Below are 20191 nucleotides of genomic sequence, written 5' to 3'. Positions count from 1 at the left end.
TTCGAAACTACGGAAATTTATGAAAAGGGGCTCAGGACTGGCTATCTTCCATTTCTTCCAAGACGAGAGAAATGTTTGCATGGCAGTGAGTCACCAGGTGGCTGCAGGAGGGGCCACTGCCACCTCTGCACGCTCCTCTCCCGGCAGACACGGAAGATGGCCAACCACATACCCAGAGCAACAGCTCAGACTGCACCTAATTTTAAGCTGAAAATCTTGTTAAACAGATTCTCCCTCACCGTCTAAAATTCTGCATTCCTAACATATAAAATAACATTTGATTTATAAACTGAACAGAACATACTTGTTGGTCCTTATCTGCTAACCACGCCTCAGCATTGCTTTCCTAGGCATTTCACAGAAGCAATTACATTTACAAAAGGTCCATTTCACAATACAATCTGGTAAACTAAATCCAATGAAACTACTCAAAAGAGCAGAAGGCCTGTGTTGGATTACTTTAAAACACCTTTTCAAAAAGGCTATTTATACTTATGATCAGAATTTTTTAAAAATTAGGATAAATCTGAGGAAGTAATTCTAGCATATCCCTGAAAATAATTATACTGCTACTTGTGCATTTTTTTAATGAAATGAAGGGATAAATCCATAAACTACTAAGTTATACAAGTCAATTATTATCTGGTGCAATTAGGTTGTAAGGCAACGGGACTTCATCCATAGACACTTACACTGTACTCCAGAATCAACTGGTGCTGGCTCTGTCAGTGCAGTACTACTGGCAATGATGTCATGCTACACTGTTTTGGTATAAGAACAAAGTGGTAATGGAGATAAGAGGCTTGGAAAGAGTTTCAGTATGGTTTCCTTATAATGAAACTTAGCAGTAAACAAACAAACACAAAAAGAATGAGTATTTAAGCCCACTGAACACATTAAGGTCAAGGATTTCAAAAATTAATCCACTTTTCTTCCCCCAAGAGTTTATTTTTGGTAAAAGGCAGAAAAATTAGTTTTTCTACAAGGAAAATCTGCTTCTAAATGATAATTTGAAAATCTTGATATATATTATATATTAAAAAAGACACACAAAAATAACGGAGAAATGGGAATAACAGATTAGGTACTGTAACTTTATAAAGGCTTGCCTAGATCAAGAAGCAGCACACACACACCTCATTTATGCAAATTAAAAATGTGTATAAACAGCACAATACTGTGATACTGGATCATGATACATTACCTGTACACATTACTACTACTGTTATTAATAAACCTTTGGGACACGCAGTTTTATGCCCAACAAGACAGCATTAAGTCTTTAAAATCTTCTCTTCCTCCTTTATGGGAGGGTATTTCTAGACACTAATTTTCCCATCTAATATTCAAATATAGGAAACAGATTCCACAAGGTGCTTTAATTGATGAGACCTCAAGTGCTGTTTTCTCTCTTGAATTTCTGGACAGTAAACAGTCCACGGGGACCATACACGAATACTATGATAGAAGAGCTGTTACACGGAGTCTGTCGATGGACTTGACTGGTGCTGAAGCTTTACGACATGCTTGAGCAGCGCACTGACGGGGATCCCATCTGAGTTAATACTTTGTCCAACCACTGTAGAGGTCCATTCAGATGAAGTTCAATCCAGCAAGGAGTACTTGTGACTGTCTGCCTTCTGTTTAAATGAATACAAGAAAATAATTACAAATTAAAACAACATGAATAGGTTTAGGCATATACGCTAAGAATTGAGAAATTAGAAGGCTGCATATACTAAAATCTAGTTTCTTTTTCTTTCATTTACAGCTGGGGCTCTGCCAAGGCCAGGTGGTGCCAAGGTGCCATGAGCTGGGAATGCAATCCAGGTGTCCCATGTGGGCACTCAATTACTTGAGCCTTCCCACTACTGCCTCCCAGGGTCTGCATTAGCAGGAAGCTGAAGTTAGGAGCAAAAGTCAGAAATTGAACTCAAGCACCCTAATATGGGAATAATAATTAATTAGTAATTAACTTTGGAAATCTCATTATTTTGAACCCTGTTGATCCTCAAAGTCAAGCAAGGTACTTCTAATGAATTTTGGGGGTGAGCACTGTGGCACAGTGAGTTAAGCAGCCGCTTGGGACGCCTGCATCCCTGGAGTACCCTGGGACAGAGTCCTGCCACAGGGCTTCCAATCCAACTTCCTGATAATGTACCTGGGAGGCAACAAATGATGGCCCAAGTACTTGGGCTCCTGCTATCCATGCAGGAGACCAGGACGGAGTCCCTGGATCCCAGCTTTGGCTTAGTCCAGTCTTAGCTGTTGTGGACATTTGGGGAGTGAATCAGTAGATGGAAATCTCCCTCTGCCTTTCAAATAAAAATAAACATTAAATAGGAATTCTTCAGACATCTAAATTCCCTGTTCACTGTATTTCCTAAATGTTATGCTAACAACTAAGCTGGCAACAAACTGAAAAATCATTGTAGAAATCTAACCATTAGGTCTCTGAGGAACTCCACTCCGGCACCATCGAAAACAAAAGCTCCTGGTGCCCACCCACAGTAAAGCACACAGGTTCGATTTGTACACATTACAGGGAACTACTTGATTATCTAAAACTGGAGGTACCTGACTCCAAACACCCATCAAAAACCTATTCTATATTGCTGCTTCTATAATCATAGATTTCAATTTATCTCTGATTAAGAATGTGAAGGAAAGATGACAGCATCTCTCTCCACAATTAGAACTCTTCTTAGCAGACCACCTATCGACACACACTCTCCCTAACCCCATTAAATTCCTACTAAACTCGGCATTATTTTGATGTTTTGAAGAAAACAAAGTCTGACCTAAAAAACTATTATCAGATAGTACCACCTCAATCTAGTTTTACTGTCAATTTAGGTCAACTCAACTCCAAATGAAAACAGGCATTCAGATACTACATATCAAAAGGATAATGATCAAACAAAAGAACTACAGTAAAGTAACAAAATTAGTTATTCTCCAAACAACCCAGCATAAGAATGATAAGCCTTCACTGTAGGATATAAATCTTTAACATACTTTGTTTTTATAAAACTGTTCAACCAACAGACTTCAAATCTGGCCATTTCACAAGGCAGATGCCTCAAGGCTGACACTGCGGCATAACAGCAGAGCCACTGCCTGTGACACTAGCTTACCATGTGGGCACTGGTTTGTGCCCTGGTTGCTCGACTTCCCATCTAGCTTCCTGCTAATGACCTAGGAAGAGCAGCAGAGAATGGCCCAAGCACTCGGGCTCCTGCCAGAGTGGGAGCCCAGGATGGAGCAGCAGGCTCCTGGCTTTGGCCTGACTCAGCCCTGCAGCTGTGCTCACTTGGGGAGTGAATCAATGCAGGGAAAATCTCTCTCTCTCTGTAACCCCTTCAAATAAATAAATGACAAAAGTCAGATGCTTCGTAACTTGTTCAAAAACAGGTAACCAAGTCCAAATCAAACCAAATAAATGTTGAAGGAACTAAACAAAACAGGAATACAACTACTATATGATATGAGTATTTCTTAAGCAGGCATGCACAGAGTAAGCAATACTTGGACAAGCTGCCGAAAGACAGTGTCTTAAGTTCTATCCTTCAATGTGCTAAGAGAGAACTCTTCCCACTCTTTGATGTGGAATCCAACCTCTCACCTAATTTGGCAATAATATTGTACACATTGATGACAAATTAAAACTGAGTTTTGTGAGACCCAATTATGTAACTGTTAATCCTCTCCTTAGAGAAGAGGTTAAGAGTCAAGCAGAACTGTCTTCCAATCCCATCTCAACCACTTACGATAAGTCCTGGGGCAAATTATCAAAATTTTCTAAACAAATTTCCAAACAATTTGTAAATCACAAAGAGTGCAACTGCACCGATTTTAATCATTTAAACAAAGGATTAACAACATAAAGCGTCATTCTTATCCGGATATACAGTACAGTGGCTGGCATCACAACAAGTACCCTTCTACTCCTGAATAACAGTCCCCTGATCTGAACCTCAAAGAGCAACCCCCATTTTCTTTGGAGGATATGTTTTATCCAGTGGATGACCAAAACCATGGATAACACCTAACCCTATACACACTATTAAGATTTTACCCAGGCCGGCGCCGCGGCTCACTAGGCTAATCCTCCGCCTAGCGGCGCCGGCACACCGGGTTCTAGTCCCGGTCGGGGCGCCGGATTCTGTCCCGGTTGCCCCTCTTCCAGGCCAGCCCTCTGCTGTGGCCAGGGAGTGCAGTGGAGGATGGCCCAGGTGCTTGGGCCCTGCACCCCATGGGAGACCAGGAAAAGCACCTGGCTCCTGGCTCCTGCCATCGGATCAGCGCGGTGCGCCGGCCGCGGCGGCCATTGGAGGGTGAACCAACGGCAAAGGAAGACCTTTCTCTCTGTCTCTCTCTCTCACTGTCCACTCTGCCTGTCAAAAAAAAAAAAAAAAAAAAAAAAAAAGATTTTACCCATACATACATACTTAGTACCTATCATTTATAAATTAGGCATAGTAAAAGATGAATAATGACATAAAAATAGAACAATTATAAGAATATAATAATTTACTTAAAGCTTATTTCAGGAATTTTCCATTTAATATTTTCAGAACTTGGCTGATCACAGGAACTGAAACTGTAGATGAAAGAGGACTATTGTATTTGGCCTCAACTTATTTGTCCAGCCTTATTTTTCTCTATATGCTTTCTGCCAAACCAAACTGCTATTGAATTGTCAGGATTATAATTTCCTATCTCACCCACCCTGTCTGTGACCACTGCATCTTACAGAACCTGGACTGAGACCGTGTGCCATCTTTCCCAGGCAGCCATCCTCAAGTTCTAACTGCCAACGCTTCTCTTTCCATGAGCTGACATAGCCTTGCAATATACTCCTTTTATGGTATTCAGCAACCTGCATTATGTTAAAATGTGTGTCCGTGTTAATCAGATTTCCTATAATGCCAGCACAGTAATTTGCAACAGTTTTGATTCTACAGACCTCCACCTTTCTTTCATTATTTTACATAAAGATCGGCTGACTCTATTACCAATATGAAAACAGACACATGGGAACTCCAAAAGATGCGAACAATGGAATAAGAAAAGAATTACACAGTGGAAACTTAAAAACTGAACATGGATTTCATACCGGTATTCTGCTCCCCAGCCTTTCACAAAACTCATTCTTATGGTGCACATTCTAGTTAGCTGATAGACGGCTTCAAAACCCTGATTAACAGACTGAGCCAGAAGAGCAGCAAATTCCTGGTTGTTGAAGATCTTGAGATTACAGCCTATGATTGAGGGGAAAAAATAAAAGAAACTGTGTAAAAAATAGTATCATTATTAGAAAGTAATTTTAAAATAGCTAGAGGTTTTAGAATACAAGCATGCAAATCATTGCCTGATTCCTAACATTAGCAACTAGAAAAACGAAGCGAATTGATGTGACAGGTTTATTGACATTGTTGAATCATACCTGGTGGAATTTTACACACTGTTGCAGGGTGCCAGCCGTATCTCTGATTACAATTGGGGCTCTGCACAAAGATTGCACTATCACTTAGGCACTCAGCAAAAACTTCCCCACCTATGTAATATAAGCGCACTCCTCTTCCTAAAACAAAATACATATGGGATTAGTTTTATAACACTGTTTCAGTGTGACTTTAGAAGAGTCTTCGTGGAGACATTCTAAAATGGTGTGAGCTATTTCACAGCTATGCTTTTCTGAAGTCTAACGTCGAAATATATCACTGTATATTTTTATAGTTTTTTAACTATAATTTTACTAAGTTTTAAAAGCAACATGAGGGTACTCCAAAAACCTCATGGAAAAAAATGGAATTAAAAGATAAGTTTACTTCGGTGCAAAAACCTTTTTGAAATCCATGCATACCTTTGATAGCACACATTTGCCACGACCTTCTTGAAAACCCTGCACATATGCTTATCAAAAGCATTTAAACAAGAAAAGGACATGGATAGTAAAATATTTTCACACAAAGTATATATTATTTTAAAATAAGAAAGTTAATTTAAGGAATTAGCTAATGCTTTGACAAAGATATCTTCATTAAAATAGTTTTTCCTTAAAGATCCACTAAGATTAAGAAGGTAATAAAAAAGATTTCAAGAGTTTAAGCATCATTCACCTTTTTTGAAACTATGTATCATGGTGGCAACCAAAATCTCTCTTAACATAAACGGAATTAGTTAAGGGAAAACTTATCCTAGCAGACAGTTCTAACAGCTCGTTCAGCATCTGACAGATCAAAGACACACACACACACACAAATCAGAAATAAGAATTTGTAAAACAGAACTGTCGGAGGCAGATCCTGAAGTGTCCCTAAGAGTCAGCCCTGGCACACGTGCGCCTTCTCTGTTACTCAATCCAGCCAGGTGCTGCTGGGAAGGGACTCTGCAGGTGGCATTAAGGAAGCAAATCACTGGAGGAGGATTATCTTTGTTGTGCAGTAAAAGAAAACAGGTAAAACAATCAATAAGCCAGATTTGGTAGATGCAGAAACTGGTAACTTATTAAGATTATGGGATATTTGTAAAACAATCAGGTGCTTGCCCATTAGTAAAAGATTAAGTTGAAAAAAAAAGTAGATTTTTCAGGCAGTATTCTCTGATCAAAACTACTTAATACACTAGAAATTTGAAGTACAAAAAATGATCTGATAAATACAGCAACCCAAAATTTTATAGAGAGAAGTGAATAAAGTTTCTGTTAAATTTTTATGCGGAACCCCAATTAAAATACAAATACACAGAAAACCCCCACAATTATTCTGGTAAATGTAGGGGTAGACAGATATTCAGAAGCCTTTCTGAGCTACAAGCACATCTGGGTACGTTAACGAGATTATCCACATTTATACACCAAGCAAGATTTGAGAACTTCCACGTGGAGACAGTTAACAGATCTCCTAATCACTATCATTTTGCAGGACCAAAATCACTCTGGCTATCAGCAGTATTTCTCATGGGAGATGAGAGCTAATTCTAGGAAAACAGAAGCAAAGTTTGGTTAAGTTACTTTGAAGATAAGAATGACATTCAATTATTAAAGGCTTTCAAACTTATTTGATTCACTGCTAGAAAAAATATTGAGGACTCCAAAGAGCTTCTGTTTGTATGGATCACATTTATGGAAACTTAGACGTCAGATATTAAAACAGACTTAAAAAAACGCACAAGTTCAATTAAAAATAAATCAATCATATCACCATTAATGTTTACAGAAAACAACCATATTATCCAAAAGAAAAAAATAGTGAGAAGAGTGACAATGCTTCACATTTTTGCACATCTCTTAGGTCTGTCAGAACATAGCTGGATTTTCCTATCAGATCTACATTTGGTAGATCTTGCAAATCCATATGCCATGTAGCCTTTGAAATACTCCAGTGTGTACTTATGAAAGAATGAGAGTAAAAAATGGTACCATCGTAATAGTTCTGACCTCAGAAACTTGCAAGTGTTTCTGGGATTACCAGATCTGGGACCACACTTTGAGACCCCCCTGAATTATATTAAATGATAGCTCTTGCTTTAAATATTCAGCCTAAGATTTTTAAAATCATTTAATATATGAGCTCACAGAAGGAAGAAAAAAATACAACAGGGGATATAAACAAACTGAGGAAGAGGACCTCATGATTTATAACAATTAACCCTACTATCTGAACACACTCATTTTATGATGGCAAAGACTTAACAAACTTATGTTATTGTAACACACATTACTGAAGAACTTTTCAGTGTCAAGGGTGCCAAATAATAATTTGAAGGCAAGAGTTTGCAGACTGAAGAATCAAAGAAAGCCTGTGTACTTAACCATGACAGCAGCTGAACTGCCAGAGGACTGGGTTCTTATACGTAAGTTCTTTGCACAAGGAACATAAAACATACCTATATGTCTTCTTGTCATTTCTACTGTGGCGTTTCGGTTCACATTGGACAGTAACCCTAAGCAGAACCTCTCTGAGTTTGATGGATCTGTAAAGCCATCTACTGTGAGGGAAGGCTGTGAGGCATGGAAGGTCTCTCCAACCCTCTGGTTCAATTCATAATATGCTATTGAACACCAAAAGGCCGGTTCTGAATAAGTAACTGGCTGCAAATCTAGGAGAAATGAAGCATAAAAAAAAGTATGTGAACAATTCAAGTCATAAAGAGATGGAATCTCATCATCTCACATGCCCTGTGCCAGCACACACTGGCAACACCTAAGAGACCGAAGTAACATGTGTATCCGTTTCCACAGCTCCTACCAGATTTTCCAATTTTCAAATCTCCCTCATCTCACAACGTCACATTATGTTGGATTATTCGTTTTACCAGTAGTTTCAGCTTAGTTCTTACTCAAATACAAAACTACCAGAGCCCAACTCTGGAACTTGTTGTACTTAGCGCATTTCTAAAAAGCATAATAAAGGTAAATCTACTAGAATAAAGCTGGAGCAAAGATTAATGAGTTGGAAGTCACAAGAAGAAACATTGTCTTAAAGGAAGACAAAAAACGTGAGATATTTTTTGACAGTTCTCTATTTTAACATGAGACTCTCAGTGAGTTACCAAATTAGAACCAAAAAGTACTAAAACACAAAGAGTATGCAAGTATCAATAGAACAAGGGCTCAAGAGTACTCATTTCATCAGAAAAGTGGGAGCACATGTGCTGAACCTTGGTACTCTTGACTATAAATAATAATATTATGGAAGAAAAAAAACCCTGACAACTTTGAAGAACTTTGAATGGCTAGAAACTGAAGGGAAACTATAAATATAAAAGAGCACGTAAAATAAATCACAGGAACACATAAGTATATACACACATATATGTGTATACAGCTCTAAAACACATACATATTTTATATGTATATACATATATTTATATATACCTCTTATAGTAGTAACTGATAAGATATACTGTAAAACAAACCCATAGATACATATAATAGGCTATAAAATTTTTGATGAATAAAGTATAATTTCAATGAATATAAAGATCATTTATTACATTCATATGTACCAATAGAGACTTTAGTGATACTGAGACACAATAATATCTATTTTGTCTTTTAAAGTATTTATTAATTTATTTGTAAGTCAGAGTTAGAGCGAGGTCTACCACCTGCTGGTTCATTCCCCAAGTGGTTGCACCAGGCAGGTTTGAACCATGCAGAAGCCAGGAGCTTCATCCAAGTCTCCCACAGGGGTGTAAGAGCCCAAACACTTGGGCCATCTTCCATTGGCTTTTCCCAGGCCATAAGAAGGTAACTGGACTGGAAGCAGAGCAGCCGGGACATGAACCAGCACTCATATGGGATGCCAACATAGCAGATGGCAGCTTGATCCGCCATGCCACAACACTGGCCCCTAGTAATCTCTATTTTAAAAAAGCACTAATGTAGGGACAGGTGTGTGGCCTAGCAGTTAAGCCGTTGGTTAAGATGGCCATGTCCCACATCACAGTGTCTGGGTATAATTACAGCTGGGGTTCCTGCTCTGGCTTCCTATTAATGGGGACCCTGTGAGACAGCAATGATGGCTTAGGTAACTGGGTCCCTGCCACCATGTGGGAGACTTGGCTTCAGTTCCTAGATCTCAATTTTGATTTGGCCAAGCTCCAGCCATTATAAGCATTAAGATAGTCAAACAGCCAACTGCAGCTTTCTTTCTCTGTCTCTCAAATAGATTCATTTTTAAAAAATTAAAAGCACTAATTTAAACTATTTGCATGATTACCTGATCATTCCTTGGTACTCCTTTCTTGCTTAGAAAATAGTTTTATGCAGGTGATACAGTGTATGAATGGCAGGGGAAAAGCTATTTGCAACTTACCCAAGCTGTGATTAACAGGGGAAAGAGTAGTAGGAGACAGTTCTGCTGGAGAGCCTAAAACAAAAGGATTCAATTCTTTAATGCTCAAGTATTTCTAGAACTTCTATATTACTTAATACAACTGGCTATACTGGTTGTAATTATCACCAATAATACACAACTTAAATGCCAAGAATTCAAAACATACTGCTGCTTTAATCTGGAGAGCTCCTATACATAAAAGGTACAAAAGATTATAAACAGTCTGGCTTCTAGCCACCCAGCTCCTCTTTCCAAAGCCATCTAACGTTGGAAGTGCTTATGTATGCTCCAGCAACACCGTAAGCACACATACTCGTAATGTGCCTCTATCAGAGATCGCTCATGTTGCTGTGTTTCCTATTCACCATCTACACCTATCAGCCAGCTGTGTGGCATCATACTATGAACCCATATTGATGGACAGTCAGGCTATTTCAATCTACTGCTTCAAAACCCAAGATGGGAACAATTCATCTTGCACATTTTGCATACTTCCAATCACATTGAAGGACAGTCTTATCAGGGAAACTGTGAGATCAGATTTGTGCATTTTGTAATTCTGATAGATATCTGGCAGAATTACCACTCAGTAACAACACAAATGGAGAGGGATGCCCTTGGTAAGAGGTGTTGTGTCTTAATTTGCATTTCTCTTAAAAATGACATTTTGCTTCCTTCTGTGATGAGTCTGTTCTGCTCATTTCTGTATTGTGCTGTTGATCACACTGTCCTTACTGACTTGTAAAGGCTCTTTTAGGATTAAGGATATTAGTCCTTTCATGGATGGATGCTTGTATTTGGTCATCAGTTTTGCAACTCAATTCATTAAAAACAAATGTTACATGACTTAATTTGTGAATCATTTTGGGGTTTGTCACATGTTGATAAAAGTGGTGGTGATGGTTCCTTCTGGCTGAAAGACAACATTTCAAGTATTTTCTCAGTAAGCATGATACTGGCCTTAAGACTAAGAAGAAAAAAACATTACTTAAGATTTTTGTTCATGGCTAGTATCAAGCAACACTAGTCCGCAGATTTACACAAGTACTGTGTGTAAGACTCTGTGAACAAGGTCCGAACAATCTGGAAGCTTAATGTCTGTCTTTATGCTCTGGAACGGTTTAAAGAGTATAGTACCAGCATAATCAGTCAATAATTTCCTAGCATTTACTCCAAGACATTCTGTTTCTTCTATTCAAGTGATTTGTTGAGAATTTTATTTTCCTATAAAATTGATCTCTCCTTATATAGGTTAAATCTAATCAAGAAAATAAGGTGAGGTGAGGGAGGGGGAGAAATACACAAACTAGGAAGATGAACAAACACACACAATGGAAAAAGAGGAAAAAACAAACACCGATAGACTACTTGGCTCAATTCTATGCAACTATATTTAAAAGACAGTTTTCACAAAATGTTAAATAATCATAATTACAAACATGAGATACATTTTGTTTCTGGTCCTCATTCACTACACATTTAGGGGAAGTTATCTAAAAGAGGATGACCCAAAGCTTTAAAGGTACCCCCAGGCACAGATGCAGAGTAAGAGGTGAGCCTAAGCTGCGCTCCCTCTCACCACACACCACGATAACCAGGGCGGAAAATAGCAGGCGAAAGGTGAAACAGCAGCTCCTGGATAAGCAGGTGAATCCGAGAGAGAGAACAGATGAGGATTATTTTTTTAGAAGACAAAAGTCTTCCATAACACAATTGAGTTATGTTCTTTTTTTGTCCCTCACTCTGAAAAATCTGTTGGCAAGTCACAACAGGTACAAGAAAGGCCAAAATATATTTAGAACAATGAAGAAAAATTCACTGCTGTTTCCTGAAGCAGATGTAAGTAAACAAAAGTCACTACCAGAAATGGAAGAAACTGTCCAATTACTCATATCTATTAAAGACTTACTTCTCCATTCAATACTTATCAAAAGGGACCAGCAGAATCACTTAGACTAACAGGAGTCCAGGCAAATGTGACAAAAATTAATTTACAGATTACAGAAAGGCAGGCTCATTATAAAATTACAAAATTAAGCTTGTTAGTTAATATGAACTTTGAGGCAAATGCAACTACTCAAGTCTGGCCCACTAGAAGCACTCAGTTGTTAGACGTGATAATTGTCCTGTTTCAGCTACTTTCAATCAACTGTCTGCTACTGCAGCTAAAACAGCTACAGAAATCTTTGTAAATATATTCTTGCATACAGGTTCATATATATTTACAGGACATATTTTTCATAAAGGAATTGTTCAATAAAAAGGAAATTTTACTCAGTACCAGAGAGTCCTCTCAAAATGTTCAGTCTCACCAAGAGTTTATGAGCTGGTGTTTCTTCACATCATGTCACTACATGCTGACATCAGCCAATCTGACGGGTTTAAAGGGAGCAATGCTTTTTTTGTTGTATATAGTACACTCATGTTCTTGTTTCCATTTTTCTATTAACTACTGTTATTTTTTTTTCCTTTTCTGTCTACAAAATTTTAAATAGAAGTCAGTTCTTCCGACTTGTCAGTCATTTGCAAATATTTCCAACAGCTTTTGGATCTGTTCTAAAAACTTTTTTTTTAAACAAATAGATGTTAAAGTGGTTTTAGGTTCAAAGAAAAATTGAATAGTAAGCTCAAAGAGCTTTCATCTACCCTTCCCTTCCCCCTACCCTATCCACAGGAACACCCTCATATCACAATGTACATTTGCTACAATCAATAATCCAGCATCGACATACCATTAGCACCCAAAAAGTCCACAGCTTACATTAGGGCTCATTATTGGTGTTGTGTGTTTTACTGGTTTTGACAAACGTATGACAATATGTATCTACCACCTACAACACATACAGGAACTGCCCTAAAAATGCCTTGTCCTCAACCTAGTAATCCCTCCCATTTCTATAACCCCTATCACTGGTCATCTTAACTGTCCTTCAGTTTTGTTTCTTGCAGAATGTTCTAGAGTCGGAATCAGACAGCTTATGTAATCTTTTCAGAATTGCTTCTTCCATTTTCATGCCTGTTCATGCCTTGATAATTCATGCACTCAATAATTCATGCACTCAATATTCCACCATCTGAATGTACCAGAGTTTGTCCATTCACCTCTGATAGATATCGTGATGGATTCAAGTTTGAGCAATTATGAATAAACATGCTATAAACATTTATGTGTTGGTTTTTGTGCAGATTCATCTAGTTTTGATTCATCTGGGTAAATACAAGGGGCAAAACTGCTAGATCATAACCTAAGAATATGGTTAACTTTTGTTAAGAAACCATCAAACTCTTCCAAGTGGTTGTCCCATTTCACAAACCCACTAGTAATGAATCAGAACTACTGCTCCCCATCCTTATCAGCATTTGGGGTTCTCAGTGATTTGGATTTTGCCATTCTAACAGGTGTATAGAAGCATCTCATTGCAGTTTTAATTTGCTTTGACTTCTTTTTATCTGTTGTATATGTACAATCATTTTTTGCTTGATGGGTACAGCGAGGCGTATATAAAGTATGTTTTCATTAAAAAAAAACTTTATTCAAAGACTACTCTGTTCCACATACTGCTTCTGATGTCATGACTTGCATCTTTTTACGTTGTGTGTCCTAATTATAGTTATGTTTCACCTTTCCACCTTCATACTACAGACATGTGAGTTACATACCTAACTATGTTATTCTAAATTTGACTATAGATCCACCTTTATCAGTGAATTTTATCCTTTGTGGGTTTTCAGTTTAGTAATTAGCATTGTTTTGTTTCTGTTTGAACAACTCCTTTGAACATCTGAAGGCAGGTCTTACGGAGATAAACTCTCTTAGATTTTTGGCGGTCTGGGAAAGTTTTTCTCTTGCATTTCTGAAGGCGAGTTTTGCTGGATAGAGTATTTTTGGGTTTTCCTTTCAGCATTTTGAATGTATCAAACCACTCCCTCCCAGCCCGGAAGGTCTCTGCTGAGAAATCTACTGATAGTCTAAGGTAGATTCCCTTGCGCATGACATGCTCATTTTCTCATGCTGTTTTTATTCACAAGAGCAAAGAAAGAATCTAAATGTTGACAAATGAACAGATAAAGGAACTACAGTATATATGCATAACAGAACATCATTCAGTCTTAAAAATACAGATGCTACTATGTATAACAACATGGAGGAAACTGGAAGATATTACACTAAATAAAGACAAAATATTGCATGGTATCATTTATGTGAATGCAATGAATGTAAAAAATTCAAATACACAGAAAAAAATAAAACAATGAATACAAAGGAGAAAGGAAATTTAGAGATGTATCTTAAAGGGCATAAAAAGTTGCAGATACATAGAAAAAGTCTAGAGATCTAACATACAACAATTGTAAGGCATATAGGAAACTTGTTGAGAGTATATTTTAGGAGCTCAATACATACATACACAAACACACACAACTATGAAAGGATGACTGTTAACTTGCTTGACTCAGCAATATCTCAAAAACACCCATTCTTCCCAACTCCCTGTCTTTGGAAACTAGCCAGAGGTAGTCTAGTGCAGCAATTAATAAAAGAAACTCTAGATTCTGACAGCCTAGGTATGAGTTTCTGTCATTTTCTGTGATATTCATTACAATGTTGGGTTTCTAACTTTTGATAAATTATGCACCTTTTTATATTAAGTCATTTTGCTAGCTGTAATTATATGTAATATTTAAATTTTGCTATTTTACTGTGCTAAATTTTTAGAATTCACATGTATCATAATTTTACCTGTAAAATAACAGTTTAAATGCTATTTGACTCAGAATAATGGTAGAAATATAAAAAGATTAAAAAGAAATGTTATGTGTATTGTATGTCAAATCCAGTACAGAAATATACAATGTGTAACTACTTTCTCAAGCTTATTAAGTTCTATATATTTCCAAATTTTTTATGGACATATTTCTGTTCAAATTCTTTCTCATTTGTTTTTGGTAAAAACTTCTGCAGAGTTCTCCTTGAATATAGAAGACCAGGCAAAATCTTTACTTTAGAAATAATGAGGAAATGCTGAACAAATGAAAAACATCCGATTTTCTTTTGTATCTTTTTAAATTTTTTTGTTTAAGATTTTATTTATTTATTTATTTGAGAGAGTTACAGACAGAGGGAGAGACAAAGAGAAAGGTCTTCCTAACATTGGTTCACTCCCCAAATGGCCACAAAAGCTGGAGCTGCACTGATCCGAAGCCAGGAGCCAGGAGCTTGGAGCTTCTTCCCGGTCTCCCATGCAGATGCAGGGACCCAAGGACTTGGGCCATCTTCTATTGCTTTTCCAGGCCACAGCAGAGAGCTGGATTGGAAGAGGAGCAGCTGGGACTAGAATAGGCACCCATATGGGATGCCAGCGCCAAAGGCGGAGGATTAACCTACTGCGCCACAGTGCCGGCCCCCTTTCTTTTTCTTAAAGACTTATTTATTTGAAAGGCAGAGTTGAGGCCAGCGCCCCGGCTCAATAGGCTAATCCTCGCCTGTGGCGCTGGCACACCGAGTTCTAGTCCCAGTCCGGACGCTGAATTCTGTCCCGGTTGCCCCTCTTCCAGGTCAGCTCTCTGCTGTGGCCCGGGAGTGCAGTGGAGGAGGGCCCAAGTGCTTGGGCCCTGCACCCCATGGGAGACCAGGAGAAGCACCTGGCTCCTGCCTTCGGATCAGCGCGGTGCGCCGGCCGCAGTGCGCCGGCCGTGGCGGCCATTGGAGGGTGAACCAACGACAAAGGAAGACCTTTCTCTCTCTCTCTCTCTCTCACTATCCACTCCGTCTGTCAAAAAAAAGGAAAAAAAAAAAAAGAAATAAAGGCAGAGAGAGAGAGGGGGAGAGAGATATTTTCCATTTGCTACTTCACTCCCCAAGCGGCCACAACAGCCAGGGCCGGGCCAAACTGAAGCCAGGAGCCTCTTCCAGATCTCCCAACGTGGCTGCAGGGGCCCTGGCACTTGGGCCATCATCCAGTGCTTTCCCAGACACATTGGCAGGGAGAAGGATCAGAAGTAGAGCAGCTGGGACATGAATGATTGCTCACATGGGATGCATCAAGAGATAAAACAGCCAATAAAGCACATCTGTTAAGCAGACACTGAAACTGCCAGATAAAACTTTAAAATGCCAACTGTAATACTAAAAAACTGGCAATGTGAAATGAATTCATATAACTGGATTAACAACAGACCCAAAGTCAGACCCACAAATACTTATCACTTGATTTTCAACAAAGGAGCCAAGGCAAATCAAAGGAGAAAGGAAAGTCACTTCAACAAACAATAATAAAACAACTGGAACAAATAAATTCTGAAGGGAAGTTATGAAGAGCGGAGCCACTAAATCCAAAACATTACTTTTAACACTTTAACAAATGTTCTTGAAAAACCAAAGTCTAAGGCAAACATACAATAGTGCACACTTGATTAGCCTAAAAGGCAAGAAAACAAGAATAGAGAAATTAAAAAAAAAGCGAAATGGTAACCTAAATGCAATATCAATGATCATTTTTAAATGGAATAAAAATTCTCATTAAAAGACAAGACTATTAGGCTAAGCAAGACACAAAAGACTGTTAAGCTAAGTCACAAGAAACATACTAGCTGCTCCACTTCTGAACCAGCTCCCTGCTAATGGCCTGGAAAAACCAGTGGAAGATAACCCAAGTGCTTGGGCCCCTGCCACCCATGTGGGAGACCCAGATGAAATCTCCTGTGTCAGCACCAGCCATCACAGCCACTTGAGGAGTAAACCAGTAGACGGACGACCTCTGTCTCTCCTTTTCTAACTCTTTCAAGTAAATACATAAATCTTGAAAATTTAAAATTAAGATATATTAATGAGACATTTTATACTCAGAGTCAATGCATCAGGAGGAAGTAATAATTATAAATGTGCATCACTTAATTACAGAGACCAAGAACATACAAAGTCAAAACTAAGAGAATATTAGATAGAAACAAATAAATCCAAAATCAGAGTTGAAGATTTTGAGACTGTTCTGCATGATGACAAACAAGTAGACTGAAAATCATAAAGTATTAAGAATATTGAAACAATCACCGTGTTGACATCATTGACATTTATAGAACACTAAACTACATCCTATACTCTTCTCAGATATACATGGAACCCTCAGAGCACGCCCACGTACATCATAAAACAATTTTTCTGTAATTTCAAAGGACTGATGTTGTACATTGTATATTCTAGACCACAACAGAATCAAATCAGAAGCAATGAAGAATCTAGAAAGAATCTAGAAAAAAATGCACCCTTGTTTAAAAAGAACTTTCAAGTAACTCATGGAACAAAACATTTGAGAAAAATTAGAAAATAACTGATAAATAAAAATAATGCACAAAAAATCTGTAGCATGGAGCTAAAATAAAGCTTAAAGGTCTACATTAGAAAGTACTTGATTCTTTCAGTCTCCCTTCCTCTTTCTGTAACTCTGCCTTTCAACTAAATACATTAACCTCCAAAAGAGAGGGGCCAGTAAACCCCTATTGGTGTGCTGGTTCCAGTCCTGGCTGCTCTGCTCTCCATACCGCTCCCTGCTGACGCATCTGGAGAAGCAGCAGAGGATGGGCCAATTACTTGGACCTCAGACGTCATACAGGAGACCCCAGATGGAGTTCTGGGCTCCCGGCTTCAGGCTGGCCCAATCCCTGCTATAGAGGCCATTTGGGGAGTGATGCAGAGAACAGAATATCTCTTTTTCTCTGTCTCTATCCCTTTGTCACTCCAACTTCAAATAAATTAAAAAAATAAATAAAGAATTGAATGATCTACTGTATTGACAAAAGGAAAGCAGACTAACTGCAAAGTAGCTGTAAGAAAATAATGAAGAACAGAAGTAAAATAGAAAAGAGACAAAAAATAGAAAAGACGAAATTGGCCTCTTGAAATTACTGATAATTGCCCTACAAGATTTATCAAGAATGAAAGAAATGACAAATTATCAATATTATAAACCTGAAAATAGGACTTTATTAAAAATCTTACATACTTTAAGGGAATAACAAGTTTTAGAAATAATTTTATAGCAATAAATTCTACAATTTAGATGAAATGAATAAATGTCTTAGAAAACACAAGTTACCAAGCATAAACTGAAAATGGGGGTTGCACTGTGGCACAGGTCAGGGCACAGCGTCCAATCCAAGTATTCCGTACGAGTGCTGGTTCAAGTCCCAGCTACTCACTTCCAATCCAGCTCCCTGCTAACACGCCTAGGAAAGCAGCAGCAGATTACCCCAATGCTTGGGCCCTTGCACCCATGCAGAAGACCCAGATGGAGTTCCAGGCTCCTGGATTCAGCCTGGCCCCTCCCTGGCTAGCAAAGCCATCTCGGAGTGAAGCAAAAGATGGAAGATCTCTCTGTAATTCTGCCTTTCAAATAAATAAATCTTAAAAAAGAAAACAAACTGAAAATCTAAATCCTCAATTTAAATAAACCCTTCCCTACAAGAGATGGTTTCTCTGGTATAATCTAGAAATAAAAATAATACTAACCTGACACACAGTTCTTCTGAAAACAGGAGTAGAGAATCCTTAACAATATATTTATGATATTAAAGGGCTAATTCATCATTATTAAATAGATCAAGGTTGGTGTTATTACAAAATCACTTAGTGGAGTTTACCACATAAAGATTAAAGCATTAAAACTACAAGGGTATTTCAAAATGCTTATGGAAAATGGAATTAAAAGGTTAAACTTATTTTAGTACAAAACATTTTCTGAAATCCTGCATTCAAGGAAATGAACCACCTAACAGATGTAGAAAAAGCACTGGACAAAATTCAACAATCATTCATTAAAAAAACTCAGAGCATCAGGATCAGAAAAGAACTTTCTCAACCAGATAAAGAAAATCTACAAAGTATCTACAATTTCATCTTACTTAATGGGGAAATACAGAGTTCCTCTATAATCAAATGCAAAAATATGACTTCCATTCAATTGTGTACTGTGATCTTAGCTAAGACAGGAAAAGAAAAAGGCATATATTTAACAGATGACATAGTTGTGGATGAGAAAAATCTAAAGAACCTACAGAATACTAGAACAAACAGTGAATTCAGTAAGGATACAGGAAAAAAGATCAATATACAAAAATTTTCCTAAATCTTAGGAATAACTTAAAAATAAAATTTAAAAATGGCAACATTTGCAATAACATTAAAAAGTTTAAAGTGCTGTGGAATGTATCTAATGAAATATACACTGTACCTTGCCACCAAAATCATGAAAACATGGCAGAGCACTGGTGCTAACAGTAAGCTCACTATCCTGACATCTGCAAGCCTGACCCCATATTTTTTACAACCTTATTTTCCTATTTTATAGAGAAGATCCTGAACATGAAGGTGAACTACATATGTCTGGATTTGTTTGTTGTTTTCCTTCAAATCTTTGTGCAAAAAGAATTTCCGTTTTCTTAATGGTTAATATTTTCTTCAAATATATTTATATCATATTTAACTGAGTTAGGAACATTTTCAATTGCTTTACAAATAGTAACCCTGTTGATACCCTATGAGTTAGATACTATCATTATCAATTATTTTACAAATAAGGAAGCTGAGGACCTCAGTCACCCAGCTAGTATGTGGAAGAGGAACAATGCAAACTCAGTAATTCAACTCAGAGTCTGACCATGCTGTCCTGAATATTTACATATGGCTAGAAAAGCAGTCTTCCAAGTGGAGTATCTGAACCCTAGCCTAGGAGTAATTTTCTATTAATTTCTAATTTTTTCTGTGCTTCAATCTGTACACTAAATACCTGCATACAATTTATAAATAATTAAATATGTATTTGCTATTAGTAATATTCTCTCAAAACCTCCTTACTAACTGTATTAGCTTTCCAGAGCAGCTGTTACCAAGTGCTGGCTTGAACCAGCAGAAATATATTCTCTCCCAAGTCTGGAGGACAGAATCCCAAATCTATCAGCCGAGCCATGTTCTCTCCAGAGCTGGCAAAGTCTATCGCATGCCTTTCTATTCGGTTTCTAGTTTCTCCAACAATCTTTACAGTTGCTTGGCTGGTAGCTGGGAACGCCAATGGCTGCCACATACGCACATGGCATCCTTCCCTGCATGCATCTTCTCTTCTCCTAAGGATAGACCCTCCAATCATACAGGACTAGGGGCACACCTTTCTCCAATACGAGTTCATTTTAACTAATTACATTTGCAAAGATCCAACTTTAGAATAAAGTCACATTCTGAGGTACCTGAAATGTCTAGGACTTCAATATATCTGTTGGAATACCAAATTCAACCTATTGATACATGCAGATTAAAAAATCTTTTAAGGGGCTGGAATTGTGGTACAGAGGGT

The 20191-nt window shown here is 37.9% G+C and overlaps 1 protein-coding gene across 21 annotated transcripts in view; it reads right to left on the bottom strand.

Annotated features, from left to right (window-relative positions):
* Window positions 1-927: 927 nt before the first annotated feature.
* SMAD2 (SMAD family member 2) overlaps window positions 928-20191 on the bottom strand; it is a 93237-nt gene continuing 73973 nt past the window's right edge. For 16 of the 21 annotated variants that reach the window (XM_070050203.2, XM_070050199.2, XM_051851972.3 and 13 more), the window contains 5 exons: window positions 9828-9881; window positions 7894-8106; window positions 5450-5587; window positions 5120-5264; window positions 928-1640 (listed from right to left, as the gene is read on the bottom strand). In XM_070050203.2, coding sequence (XP_069906304.1) covers window positions 1517-1640; window positions 5120-5264; window positions 5450-5587; window positions 7894-8106; window positions 9828-9881 — 674 coding nt within the window. In that variant the 3' untranslated portion in view covers window positions 928-1516. The remainder of the gene's footprint in view (window positions 1641-5119; window positions 5265-5449; window positions 5588-7893; window positions 8107-9827; window positions 9882-20191) is intronic. The other 5 variants (XM_089305140.1, XM_089305144.1, XM_089305142.1 and 2 more) reach the window with 1 other exon arrangement.

This window comes from Oryctolagus cuniculus, chromosome 10 (assembly GCF_051225735.1).
Source record: "Oryctolagus cuniculus isolate XC-2025 breed Fujian yellow rabbit chromosome 10, ASM5122573v1, whole genome shotgun sequence".
Taxonomy (NCBI): Eukaryota; Metazoa; Chordata; class Mammalia; order Lagomorpha; family Leporidae; genus Oryctolagus; species Oryctolagus cuniculus.
Note: the sequence above shows the minus strand (reverse complement) of the source record. Positions and strands in the feature narration are given on the sequence as shown.